Raw genomic sequence first — 14,783 nt, forward strand, 5'->3', positions numbered from 1 at the left:
TATATAAGAGAACACTGTTTTTTAATTTATTTTTCTTTGATCTAAAAAAATCGCTGATTCAAAATGCCCAAGTGTAAAAAAGTGACTACATCCTCTCCAGCAAGATAATGGGAGAGATGGTGGGGTAAGAGTTTGGGTAAATTGCACATATTCGTTCATTTAGATTTTTGATCGTTTTGTTCATCAGTTGTCATTATTTGCCTGAATTCAATCAAAGCACTCGGCACACATTCTCTGTCACATTCGTTAGACTGTCTCCTTCATAGATACCTCTCACCCCCACCCCAACAAACCAACTACGTACCCCTACTAATTCAATCCAGGCAAATATAGGGAAGGACTAGCATGTTGTGTAAAGAGAAAAGAAAAACTCTACTAGTGTATTTGTTTGAAACTCTGACTCGTGTATGTTTGCGTATGGATATGTTGCGTTATGTGTGTGTGTTTGTGTGCGTGCATCTGCATGTCTGTGTATGTGATAGGATATCATGAATGTGTGTGACAATGTGTGTCAGAGAGAGAGACTCAGTCCAGGCCCATGTAGAGTGATGGCACAGGGAGCTCAAGTACTCTCCCTGCAGGTCGAAGGAGCTGGCGACAGCATCCTCTCTCTCAGGCCTTGTGCTGCTTGCTGGTCTTGAAGGAAACCTGCAGCACGCGGTCGCCCAGGCGGTAGCCATTGAGGCTGGCGATGGCCATGGCGGCTTCGTCGTAGTTGGTCATGGTGACAAAGCCAAAGCCCTTACATTTGTTGGTGGTGAAGTCACGGATGACCTTGACGTTAGTGACGGCGCCGAAGGGCCCGAAGAGCTGCCACAGGACGCTCTCGTCCGCTTCGGGGGACAGGTTGTACACAAAGATGCACCAGCCGGCTCCAGTTGGCCCGGTTAGGTTGACCCCGGCCAGGCTGGTCATGCTGTCGATGGTGATGGGGGAGAATCTGGGGAGGAGAGAGGGAGAACTACCATGGGTGTCATTCTGAAGTTCCACACAGCATTCAGTACTCTATACTGTCTCTTATGGGCATGTAGCTGTGAGAAATGATAAAGCTTTGTAGTCGGGTATGGAGTCGGGGGACCCCATCTCCATCCCCTCTGCTGTACAGTAAGTAGATAAATATGTGTGGGCACCACAGTGGCTCCAAACTACCTGCTTTCATACAAAATGACACTGCGTGCCCTGGCACACAGACACCCACACAATCTGCATATTTTTGTCATATTCTCTGCTGACCAAAGCCTCTGCAAGAATTAAACACATAAATCACAATGTTCAACGGAAATCACAATATTGAACAAAACACAGAAACCTAGAGAGGGATGAAAAGCAAATCAGAATCAAATCATACAAAAACTGGAGCAAACAGAGGAGACGCAAACGGAATCTGGTATGTCCATGCTGGTGGAAAAAAAGGGGACATTAAAGCAACTGAAACTGACAATGTTAGTTCATAAATAAATACATAGAAATCATTTCCATTAATCAAAACAAAAGAACAAAAAGGTTAAACAAAGCCATGCCAGAATACCTTGCTGTTAGAAGGCTACAGCACTGCTTATCGTAATTGCAGATAGTATTTTGTTGTCTGGGCTGCTTGTATAACATGGTTGAATGGGCACTGGGCAATGTGAATCAGGAATTATGACCATTATATCTAATTTCAAGATGAAGTCAGCAGGTGGTATTCCGGGCACTTTGTTTGAGGTTTTTTTTTTTTTTTTGGCATGGATGCTTTTGAAAGTACACCTTTGGCATTTACCTCTTGACTCCGTAGCTGGCGTTTAGTAAATTGTCGAGTCTGCAACGCAAGAGGGAGAATGAAGGGGGTGGAGAAGTTAGTTATGAGATCTACAAGGAAGGGGGGCTTTCAGTTAACATGTAGCTCCTTCACCAGCTGGCCTCCAGAGGGCATCCTTCACTGCAACGGAGCCCATAGTCTCAAACCATCCAATCACAGAGTGATGACGGATCAACCCCAAAAGTGCTTTGAGTATGTGTCTCATTTAGTATTTATGTTTCAGTGTGAGTTCAACTGTTTAAACTCCAAAATAGTTTTCCCTTAAGTATGCCCTTAAGTAGATTTAAATGTAAGAAAAACAACCTTATCTGTATCCTAGGTCAGTGCACATATTCTTTAGCTGCTGATAAATTATTTGTCATTGCATCACTCTTAAAAATTGGCATGTCTTTAACCCCTTATCATCTACATTTGTTAGGTGTTAACCTTCATTTAAAATTGAGCTCTGTACTGTAGATGTGGCCAATGCCTGGCTATGTTAATCTCATTATAATGCCTGAAAGTATAGACAAAGTTTAAGGGGTTAGTATGATTCTTCTTAAACCAAGATTTGTGGAGCTTTAGTTTTTATTGTACTTGGAAAAATCTGGTCTCTTACATTGGTTTTGTGCTGTTATTTGGATCTGGTCCCTTTCCAAATGGAGGGATCACGCTGCAGTTTAAAAGAAAGTCAGAGAAAAAGAGTGAGAGGGAAAGACGAAAAGTGCCATAGAGCTCCCTCTGTGCTATAAAAGAAATCATCTTGTCAAATAGAGCAGTTGACTAATTTAGTTGTTACAATCCCTAATTTTGGCTTTATAAGTGCTTCTTTTGCTTTAAGAACAAATCATAATGCATTCGCTCACCTAAACCAGTCAAAGTTGAAATGAGTTGAAGTGGCATGTAAGTTGAAAGTGACTTGACTTACAAAGCATATTTGTGATGTAGAAGAAACCATCTCCCATACTGCTACTTGAAATGCCATTAGGTGATATAACTTGTACTAATTGTGGCTTAAAATTTGCATGTTTTCCACCACAAATTGTTCTTCAATGCAAAACTACAAACCACATTTGCTGTCTGTTGGGTGTGCTACTTCATCTGGTGGTTTGTTTTCGAAGAAACTAACATAGCCACTGAGAAAATATTTACTCTTTACTAAAGTGTTTACGAGTATAGTTGAGTCTGTTGGGAGTTAGTTATATGTAAAGAGCTTCAATCTCAATAAAACTTCTTAAATATTTTTAGATAGAGCTTCTCAAACTTATATCTGATTCAACTGATGGAGCACTCACAACAGACAGGACTGATAATGTAACCTATTAAAAACATTTGAAAACTGTTTCATGGTCACTGTGACCATGATGCCTCTTTATTCTCTGATTAATTTAACTATGACAATTGTGTTAGGTTGACTGTTGACTCACTAATGATATTCCATGTCATACTAAAACCATGAAATGTTGATCTGGTGCACTAAGACATGCCGTAGTAAACTGGTGGGATGTTGATTTCACTTAAGTTTGGCTTAAGATACTCAACACAGCAGGATTACCGGTGATTTTATGTGGAAACAGTAGCTTTTTACAGCTGTGGGTGCAGGATGGGCTCAGGCGGTGTGTTGTCTGGGTGTGGCAAAGGTTCAGTACCTGAAACGCTGAGTCTGGTGGTGCAGGGGGCCCGTGTAGCGGCGGGCAGCAGTCTGGTACAGTTGGGTCAGTAAGGCCTGGCCTGTCTTCTGGCTGGGGTTGTTGGCAAACTTGACAGTGATGGGCTCGGCGGCACCCAGGGGCTTCTGCCCATTCAGACCTTTGATGGCCTCCTCTGCCTCATTTCGCTTGTCAAACCGGATGAAGCCCACTCCTCGCGATATGCCTGCTCCGGATCAGAAAACAGGCCAATGTTAGTACCTGGGGGTCAAGGACTGACTCACTAGCTGACGGCCGCCTGACAGTCACATGGGCCCGGCCTGGGGTCGTTGAAGTTCATCCAGGGAAATTGGGCTCGAGTGACAGCATAGTAGTGAATTAAGGCTGTACCTGTAACTTGGTCCACTAGGATGCGGGATGTGATGATGCGGCCATATTGGGAGAACAGCTGTTCCATGTCCTTCTGGCTCATGGTCTTGGGGAGGCCACTCACGTAAAGGTTGGCATCACGAATAGAAGCCGAGCTTGGCCGGGCATATGATACCTACAGCACAGAAAGAAATCAGAGAAAAACATATTAATTCAAGAAACATATTATCTTAAGAAACCTCAGGTAAATGGAATGAGCCTTAGAGGAGTTTCCTAATTAATTACGTTTTTCCTGCTGCATCTTTCCTTTGTATCCCACACCTGTAATCTTTTATAACAGTCCTGCTTATTACTCATCCCTCACCATTTCCAAAGCCCCATCTCTCTCCATGCTATGTGAAACTAACTGTTCTGCAGACTTAATCAGTTCCTTTGAGCACACACTCTCAGCCACAATGAGACCATCACAGACACACTGTGACGACTGTGACCATCACCCACACTGATGATGCCAATCTGAGTTAACAAGCCTGAGTGTTGGCAACTTTCTTTTGTACTGAAAAAAAACCCCAGCCTCAGTCGATCTCTATTCTCTGAATTCACTAGTGGGTTAATGAATACATGGCCATTTTTGGTATCTTTGTGTTTGTATCCCTTGTGATTCATTGTTGGTCACTCATGGTCTACTTTTGAGAACATTCTGCATCTGATAATCTAGATGGGTATCTGATTAATTGTTAAAGTCATGCGTACTCATGTGTTTGTGTGTATGAGAGCATGTGAGCATGTGTATGATAGATAGTGCGATTCAGTCCATTGTTGGGAGTGTTGTGTTTGTGTGTGATGGAGGGAGAGAGAGTGAGTGTTGTCTGAGATAGGCTGATCTGCCCACCCTCTCCTGCCTCCTTCCTTTGTCTCTATCCTCCAGGGGAGAACAGCTCCACTGGCAACCAGCAAACAGTGTAAATGGATCACGAGACACGCAGGATCCCTGATAACTCATAAACACACTCGCTCACACGCTTAATAAACACATGCTCCCATAATCTGTAGCGATGGTATGGATATGTAAAAAAAAGTAACAAGAATTCTACTCATTTTGAAAATTTGTTGTGGCTGTGAAGTTTGATTTAGTTTATTTCAGAGGCCCAAAGGATTCTGTGATGTGAATTTGAACAACTTGTGTATTACTTTTTTAAATGAATACAGGTGTTCTGATTTCATCCATCAGTACTAAGCACCAGTGTGTATTGTGTACACAGACAGACTGTATGAGCAGGAGGGTTGTGTGGTGCAGTGATTAGGGTGTTCTGGAGGAGTCAGGGGGGAGTTGCTGCATTCGGGGAGCAGAGACTGCCCTATAATTAACCCTCTCCCTGTCGCTCCCACAGTACAGATGGTGCCTGCAGCCCATATGGCCTCTAATCCTGTCATTGGCATTCTGCTCTCCGAGCTACCCCCTACCCTCCTACTGCTGCCCCCTCCCTCCGCGCCTCACCCCTCTCTATTGATGCCTCCTGCAAAATCGGATATTTGCTTTGTCACAGAGTAATCTGTGGTATTATTCACAGAATACTCATTTTTAAAAACTGAGTATTCATGATTGTTGGAGAAATGAATGTTAGAAGGAACGATCTAAGCACAGACACATCAACTAATTAATGAATGTTATAACATATCATTAGCAATGTAGCATAATAGGTGTCATGACGATTTAAACACTCCTGCTACATGGCTGTACCAGAGGTAGAAGAAATAATTTATTTTATCTTTGAATGCATATGCGGGCTATGTGAATCAATATTATGTGCAAAGCTACATAATAAAGCTATTTGTTCTTCAATAAAGGAACCAGATCCAGTGCTAGACTTGAAGCATGCTGATAGCTGGTTGTTTGACTAGTCAGGAGTCAACAACATCCCTATCCATGGACAGCTGTTGCAGGATCCCCTGGTCTGCTCTCTCAGAGATTCAATTTCCCAATCCTGCACTTTGTCTCAATCTTTGATCTACTTTGATCAGGTTGGGGGAGGGAAGGCAGTAGCGTTTAATAATCTGCCCCCTCTTCCTCTCATCTGATTTTGGGACAAAGAAGCCCCCTAATTAGCCCAGATTGGAGGCAGATGGGGTAACCTGGACTGACCCTCATGCCCCACAGTCCTGCTTCCTAATTACATTTCCATCACAATAACCTCTGCATGCTGCCCGCCCCTTGCTTTCTGACCTCCACTCTCTCCTTCTCTTTTCACCCTTTCTCTCACCTCCTTTGTTCTAGCCACCACTCCCCTCTGCCTCCTCCTCCCCATTTTCCTCCCCTCCCTCTGTCGCGTCTGTCACCACCTCTCTCAACCCCCCTTCGCAAAATCTCCACTTCCTTTCTTTTTGTCTTCCTCGCTGTATTGAAGCAAAAAAAACGAAGAGTGAAAGAGGTAGAGAGCAGAGGTCCACTTACCTTGATTGTTTTGGTCTGCAGTTTGAGACCATTGAGTGTGTTGATGGCCTTGTCTGCATCATTGGGATCCACGTAGTTTACAAAGCCATAGCCCAAACTCTGACCTGGAGACAAACAAAGCCACATAGTAGCATCAGCGATTCTCAGAACCAGTTGTAGCGATAAAGAATTAAATGCGGACAAAGTGTGTATCGAGCTTGACCCGCACCTGTTATCTTGTCTCTAACTAGCTTGCAGGACTCAATCTCTCCAATGCTACCAAACAGACTTTTGAACTCTTCCTGGGTCATGTTCTGAGGCAGGTAATTGACGATCAGGTTGGTTTTGCTGTCATCTGTGGCACCATTGGTGCTGATGACTGGACCATTAGGCAGACTGGTTCCGCTTGGACCGTTGGACACCTGGGTTTCCATGGTGCTGATTATCTGCTGAGGAAGAGGGCGGGATTAGATTCATAATTCACAACGAGACACAATAGGTCATGTGGTGACAATGGCTGTATAAATGTGCATATATAATGTTAAATATGATACATGCACATATATAAACCATTCATACACACACAGAGACACTTTGTCACTGTCATAAGGAAAGGTCAAGAATCAGCATTGGTAACAGGGAGTATAGGACACAAGGTCTGATTTGCCATAAACGCAGACCCTGTCCCCCTCCCCCTCCTCTCGTTCACCCCTTCTTTCTTCCTCTCTCGCTCCCTGCCTCTGGTCCTGCAGATGTCACAGTCCCTTTTTCCTTTCTCCTCCCCTCCCCCAGCTCTCTTCCAGGGTCAAACACCATTACATCATTACACAGGCTAAGGGATGATAGAGATGGTGGTGTGTGACGCTGGTGAGGGGCAAGAGGGGGGACGAGTTGACAGACAAAAGAGAGACTGACATTGTTAAATGGATTTATTGCTAACAAATGAGGAATATCATGGTTTTGGGGGGGAGAAAATAAATTCAGATTAGGTTTACTCTCCTAACTTTGTTAAGCTTCTTTTGTGGTCAACACACTTTTATTTTTCTGAGTGGAGTCAGAGTGGGTTAGTGCACAATGGTGTTTATGTCTCCTGTGTTGCTCTGGAGTAAACCATGTTGCTTAATTTGATCCACAGGGGATTCTCAAGGAACATCTGTGTGCAGGTCAGAAACAAAACTTCCTGCTCCAATTTTCCTGCTCAACGCCTAGTTTTCTATCTCTAGATCATTATTTCCAGTGAAAATTGAAATGTACAGTCATTGCGCACTGTTTTTTTGTGAAAACAGAAAAGATAAAACAAATAAACAAACAACAAACAGAAAACAGAAGATACATTTGATGTGGTTGCTCAGATGCGATATAGTCCCTTATATTAATAAGATAGTTTTTCCAGTTCTGATTTGTTTGAGCAAGTAAAACTGCTTATTTTTGTTTAGATTTAAATTATTTTAGGGGTATGAACCTAAAACATGCTGCAATTTTAGGCTAATTTTCAACAGTTTCAATTTTACATTAAAAAGCGGTAAAGCCCATTATTGAATACAATGACAAATGGAAGAAATCCCTACATTCAAGCTCCTTTTGGGGGTCACCAACACAAACAGTAGGCTAATACACCCAAATCCAGCCCCCAAATCCATTGAGCAAGTGGGAGACAGTGTCCATGTTAATTCAAATGTTAAATCAACATTTATATTTTTGAGTTGCAGTTGTTTTTTTTCATGTTAAATAAACCTATTTTCAAGTTGTTTGAATTTTAAGTCTTTTGTTTCCATTAAACATCATAACAGATTTATTTCACTTAATAAATAGGCAAAGTGTTGAACTTAGAAGTGTTAAATAAGCGTTCAACTCAAAATCAATCAAAATTTGTGATAACTGAGATTGTAAACGTGATTGTAAACGTTTATATTCCTATGGTTCTTATTCTGTGATTCTACTGAACAAACACAATGAGGGAAAAAAGATTCTGTTGCTTATGTTTAAAGTGTTGGGATTTCCTTGTTGACCCATACAACTGAAAAAAGCCTTTCTAGAAGATTTCAGAATGTGTTTGAATGTAAATTTTTCAGTATACTATTTGATTTTGATACATTTCAGTCGTTTGAATAAATCATTCACACAAACAACCTCCATTTGTAAGGTGTCTGGATAAACATGTTTCTTTCTTTTGCATGTGCAATGTGCTGTACGTAGTGGGGCCCAAATGTAAACTGTTTTGCGAGTTTATAGGTACGAGACGATACAGCAGATCTCTAACTGGTGGGTGTTATGTATGTCAATAGGGCTAAATGAGTCTCCTCTAAAGCTCTTGGGGTGTCACAATGTAGTCCATAGCATCTAAGGGACTTAATTAAAGAATCTTCTATGGCAGAATTATTTCACAAGCATATTCAGGGAATTTCCTGACTTGAAGGAGGAATAGGCTTGATTTGAAACGTAAACATCATTGAAGGAAGCGTTCACCTGCCAATCAGCCTTATTGTAGCTTTTTGGGTTATGTCTTCTCGCAATGTATAACCAGCTATTTTTATTTTACTTTCCAAAGGAGGGTGGGCACTCCTATCACAGACAGACTGAAAACAGTAGACAGAGATGAGGAGTTTCTGTCAGGATGTGATTATAATCCATGCAACATGGACATGTGGCTGCTGGGTTTCAGTTTTACAGGCTCTTCTACTTCAGCCAACTTACTGCAGCGGTGGTGCTTTCTGTTTCTATATTATGATCACATAACTAAAAGCATGAACTGCTTTGATGATATTCTCAAATTGTCTCGGTTGTTTTGTGTATTCCCCCCGCCTCTTCCACCTCTCTGCTCATGGGTTTGTCTGTCCTGGCTTTTTTTTTTCCTCTTCTCTGTAACCTGCTTTCTTGCTTTGAGCCTTACCTCTGCTCAGGTTGCCCAGGTAACGGCCCTCAAAGACTGCATTGTTTCTAATGGCTGAATGGCTTTCTGACTTTAAGCTCTGTGTGTGCGTGTGTGTGTGTTAGGGGCAGATACACTGGTCAAATATTGTTCCTCCGTGTATTAATATTATATGGCTTTGCAGAAGCGGGGGATATCTTTAACTCAAATTGACAGTGACAAGGGGAGAACATCACAGAGGAAGAGGAAGCAGGAGAGCGAGTGAGTTATGACAGCCTAAAAATAAAACACTTCAAACACATATCTAAGCACAAAGGCGGTGCAACGCAGAATAGCAATCCATCATATAAAGATTATGGTGTAGAGCCAAAATGCCTGCTGATCTGATGTGCAACTAGAGTAATAAATCATTTAGGTGTCTTGATAAAATACGGTACAATTAATCCATGTTGACAGTAGCTGAAAAAGGTGGAATCATGCATGCTATTTTCATTGTAATATTAGGCCAGTACATTGTGATGTGATGCCTCTGCCTAAAAGAAGTACAAGCATATCTGAGCGTGTCCCAAACATGACAAAAGCTTTTTGGAAGAAGAAAAAAATCCGTATTAGGGCAAATTTGACTCGCCAACTGAGATAAACCTCAGCATGGCAGAACACACATCCCCAGTGAACAGTGCAGAAGTTATATAATTCACAGACCCAGCGAGTATAGCCTGGGCACAGAGATTGGCTGACACAAGCAGCAACTAAGATTGAGATTTTCATACAGAAATAGAGAGGAACGGCATGCTTTGAAGTTATCTGAAACAAACAGAAAAGATAAGAACCCTAGAGTATTGTTTCATCTTTTGGGCATCATATATTTCCCATTATACAACAAAAAAAATCAAATATACAAGAATATGGCTGGCAGTAACCCAGTTACTATGAAATGAAGAGACTAGAAATCATAGTGATGTTGTAAGAAGGCTTACAATACAATGAATAATCACAGTACACTACACTCAGTACAGATCTATTCCAGCTATTCAGGCTCTAGACGCTTAACTACTGGAGACAACAAAAATGTTCGTTCCACAATTCTGACAGATTCCAGTTGTCCCACACTGCTTTTTTCTATTTTGGGGGTCTGCGAGATCTCCCTCAATATTTAATGTACTGCATCAGCATCGCCTACACATGGTCCCAGACTTGCACGCAAACAAGAGCCCTGCCTCCTCTGCCAAACACATGAACCCAGACTTGCACGCAAACAAGAGCCCTGCCTCCACTGCCAGGCGCACATACCACCTACACTGTACACTATTCAATTACAAAACACAGAAGCATTACATGACTGAATGTAAACGCGGTTGGTGTTATGCTTGGTGTACCGTGTTTGTTCTCAGTCTTGTGAGACCTAAAAGCGTGTCCAATTCATTTCTGCTGCAGTAGTACTGTGTATGATGTACAGCAGACTAGTTGTGTCTCAATCAATGTAATCAGACTCTGCAACCTGTCATGTCACAGTGCACTAAGAATCATGGAAAATATTTAACTGGAATTTCTGTGTGATATAAGCTGAGAGATACAAAGAGAGAAAAGGAGATGGCCACCATCAATACTGGGTGTGACAGTCCCAGGAAAAACCATTACGTGTTTGGTTGATTTAGGCTTAGTGTAGAAGTAAATACATTTTCTGCATATAGCTATGTTTTAATTCTCTTTGTGTAATTTATGGTTTACAAAGATAAACTAATCATTGGGCAGAGGGGGTACTAAAGAATTTGTATTGAACTAACAATGATAGTAATAACCAAAATACTCATAATCACAGTTCAGGAGAATTTTATTCTGATGTGTGTAGGCCTACTGTCTTTCGTAACCTTGTCTCTTAATACACATTATAATGCATTATTTTTAAAAAAGCTTTTTTTTTCTGGAAGGCATGAATCAAAACTGAATGCTATAGGCTGAAGTGTAAATGAGCCTCCTAAATAACACAGATTACAGGATTATCCCAAACAAAGGGCATTAGCCACACTCTCTGCAGCTTAAGGGATCATGGTGGCAGCTGTAAAACAACAGGACGACAGGAGTCACAGCTCATGTCAGCTCTCTGCCGAGGCTGCTCTCTAGTCTGGCTCGGCAGATTAAAAATAAAAGATTTCTAAAAGATTTCAGCTCTCAGAATATAGCCTCCTTTGATCAGATCTGAGCAGACAACGTCAGAGGGAAGGGGAGAGAAATCTGTCTTGCAAGTCCTTGTAGTATGCGGGGCGCTATCCAGCGTGCTGAAAAAGGGAGTGGCTTTCGGATGATTTCGTTTGAGGCCAGAGAGGCCCGTGAATCCTGCAAAGACCATCGAGTCGGTTCTGTTTTTTGTTGTTGTTATATTTTAACACATTTCAGTTCGTTTTCTGGAAAGGATTATCACATATCCCGGTGTTTAAATGTGGAAAAAATGATTAATTGCAGACCCCCGATCACTCTGTTTCTGTTATTTATTTAGCCCTTTTTGAAAAGGCAAGACGTGTGCGCTCTGCAGGCATTCATGAACCGGAGCGCCTTTTTGCTGAATAAACGTATTGAAACAGCCAAACAAAAGAGCCACCCGTTCCTCCTCTTCTCTCTCGCAGAGACTATGGCAGCACTATGAATATTAATGTAAACAGTGGCGCTTTGTGTCGTGGCCAGGGGCTGCAGGACGCTCCGGGAACAATGAATGTTACAGTTGCCAGCTCCAAGTCAAAAACGCCGTGATAGGCCAAATTAAAATACTAACACTAGATATTTCACTGCCGATTTCCATGTTAAAAATATCAGGCTTATAATTTGTGATGTAGTTGTAAAAATAAAAAGGTGGGTAAACTATGACCTCCAGTCGGTCACCATTATAGGGCAAACATCCACCATTATAAACAAAAACCAATATTGTCAGAAAGTAATTAATTTATGTTTGTTCCCCCGTTTAAATGCCTTATTCTCGTAACACTTAACACCAATCATCATTAATAACATCAGTTGTATAGCCTACTACTTACTATGCTGTAGGCTATGCTATGAATTTACATCATTAGTATTTATGGGTGCTTATAAAGGTGGGTAAACCGAGTGTATGTGTGGCTTTACCCTCCACTACATCCCCTAATATTTGCTTTTTCGACACCGTTGTAATGAAGAAGTAAGGATTAATCATGCAGTCTCGGAGATGGGAGTTGCATGCTCTCCCTCTTGCTTCCCTGTAGGCTTTCTATTTGTGACTAATAATTACTTCAAGTCATTGGTAGGCAACAGGAGACCTACAAATCACTGCTTACATAACAACATTGCATTTGACTTCTCATATGAGTTGGACAGCCTATATGTCTTAGCTGCTAACTCCAGCCTCTTCATTATTGTGCTTCAGGTGTAGGCTGATAATGGCCCATAAACTTTAAAATAACCATCCGAAATGATTCTGGTTTAAATTCGATATAGAGCACTGTTAAATAAACATCAAGCATATTGTGTTTAGACTGGTCTGCATTGATGGCCTCTGCTGTCCTTGTCCTTGAATTGTGTAAGTGCCTCGGAAAGGTTATCTGACTCAACGCTTTTATTTGCTTGGCACTGCGGTACAGGCATGGAGGACTGCGGACCATGTGGAGGGGAGCTACAGCCTGTGTGTCTGTGTGACACTATCTGGGCCCGCAAGGTGCAGGCAATGTGCGACAAAGAGAAAATTAAAATATTGCTCAAAATATGCAAATCGGACAGTTGGAAGATGATATAGGCTAATGAAATATCTTGCTGTCCACCTTATTCTACATAAATATTCGAAGCAATATCCCAGTCTGGCCGTTTGAAATTGCGTGAAGTGAGATCTTAAAGTTGTGAATGGGCCTATTTAAATTCCATGGACCAACCACAACTCTCTCCTGTTCCCTGGATGTATTTGTTAAATAATATGCTTTGCTTGCCTTATCTTAAACATTGGCCTCAGAATGAACATATTGCCTAAAAGTCTAGATATTTTGTTGGTGTTTAGCATTTTAGAGATTATTCCTCCTAAAAAGTGAGCGGATAAAATAGTTTTGTGGATATTTTAGACCACGCCTGAATAAGCAGGGAGGTTTGTGTAGATAACGCACCTGCACAGGACTAAGGATGGACCTTCAGCAGCTTCCATGCTAATTACAGATTTTCCTATTTATTTGTTTGCTTCGATAATTTAATGTAACTAGGTACTCTTCCTGAGTCTGCTCAGATTAACTGTTCCATCTGCTGGCAGCCGTGGAGCATCATTAGGCCTGAGTCAAGAGGTAAACCGGAGTAGGGCGTTTGTTCAGATGGAGGCTTTGAGGCCCTCGTTTGGTGCTCAAGTCCAGCAGAGACACGCCCAATCCGGCCGTCGGCATTGAGCAAAGCTAATTTATCACCGCTCACATCTCCCTTTATCCGACAAGCGCGATGCACGCAGGGCCATCTTGTATGTGTGCGTTATGATACTCGGGTAAAAATGCGCTTAAAATGGAGATGTCCATCTTCGCACTTATTGTCGCGGCCTCAGATTTCCAGCCCATTTACTCGGTTGCATCGCAACGAGAACCCTGAGGAATTTGGACTTTGCCTGATTCAATCCAAACCAATGGATGCGTAATCTCCCTCCTCCCCCTCCCCCTCCCGGAGTGACTCGACCCTTTTTTCTTTGCCTTGCTCTGGATGGGCCCTCAGCCTCCGAGGCATCATGTTTTGTCTCAGAAACCCGTCTCCAGCATCCTTGTGCTGCACCAGGCAAAGAAAGCCAGTCCTCCCCCCACTGAACCCTGCGCCTCAACGCCTTTCTGCCTCTTCATCACTGCCCTCTAATCCTGCGGAATTCCTTAATCTTCACCGCTGCATCGTTCGTGAAATATATTTCACAACTGCGACGTTTAGGCAGCCGTAGTGGCTATGATATAGAAATATATATGCTATTCTAAAATGGCAGGAGAAAGACTTTATACATCGTTGAGGTTGAATGCAGGCTGTAGCATAGCCGCGCATGGCGCATCACTCAGTGTGAGATTACTAATTGCCACTATCGATCGTTAATCTTGTCATAATAATACAGCATTACACATTGGATAAAAACATAAACCGCTAATCCCAAAACCGTTCTGTGTTGTAGCATGTGGGTAGTATTAGACAAACAAAATAGGCCCTGGAGTTCTATTTAAAATAAATCTCAAAGATAGATATATATGTAAGAAAGATGTTACCATGTAAATCTGTATTTATATCAAATGTGTGTATGTATTATAGTACATATCAAATACAGCACAAAGGGAGTGAGATTTGAGGCTATATTGTATGCATGCTGCTAGAGCATCCCCTTTACAAATAGAAGAGAAATAGAGTCATACGTACAGTAACCATTCTTGACGTACAAGGAAAGAGATCTAGGTCCTTCTTTGCACTGGTCTTGAAGCTGAAGGCTGAGTCTGTATATATGCTCTTCGGCCTTTATATGATATGGCCTTTATGTTCTGTCAGGAGTTGCTGTGTCCAAATGAAAAGAAAAAAAAAGAAAAAAAGGAAAAAAATACAATCTTCGCCAGGGGATCTCAGCCCTTTGAGATTGTAGGTGTCCTCTGCAGGGTGAAAATGAGGAGAAAGGGGTTTTCTTCAGGATGATGATGAGGGAGAGCTTTCTCTCCGAGTGGCGTGGGCGATGGTTCAGAA

The 14,783-nt window shown here is 42.0% G+C and overlaps 1 protein-coding gene across 5 annotated transcripts; it reads right to left on the minus strand.

Annotated features, from left to right (window-relative positions):
• Positions 1-612: 612 nt before the first annotated feature.
• On the minus strand, positions 613-14,477 carry elavl3 (ELAV like neuron-specific RNA binding protein 3). Of its 5 annotated transcripts, none has more exons than XM_071920654.2 (7): positions 14,469-14,477; positions 6,456-6,672; positions 6,248-6,351; positions 3,817-3,970; positions 3,427-3,655; positions 1,760-1,798; positions 613-940 (listed from the first exon to the last, which is right to left on the minus strand). In XM_071920654.2, exons 1-7 carry the CDS (start codon positions 14,475-14,477, stop codon positions 613-615), a joined length of 1,080 nt encoding a protein of 359 aa, XP_071776755.1. The 5 variants fall into 5 exon arrangements, with proteins under 5 accessions (XP_071776755.1, XP_071776754.1, XP_071776757.1 ...); XM_071920653.2 differs by having other exon boundaries at positions 613-961; XM_071920656.2 differs by lacking the exon at positions 14,469-14,477 and adding an exon at positions 2,397-2,450 and having other exon boundaries at positions 613-961; positions 6,456-6,678.
• Between the last annotated feature and the right edge of the window lie 306 nt (positions 14,478-14,783).

Source organism: Centroberyx gerrardi, chromosome 7 (genome assembly GCF_048128805.1).
Source record: "Centroberyx gerrardi isolate f3 chromosome 7, fCenGer3.hap1.cur.20231027, whole genome shotgun sequence".
Classification (NCBI taxonomy): Eukaryota; Metazoa; Chordata; class Actinopteri; order Beryciformes; family Berycidae; genus Centroberyx; species Centroberyx gerrardi.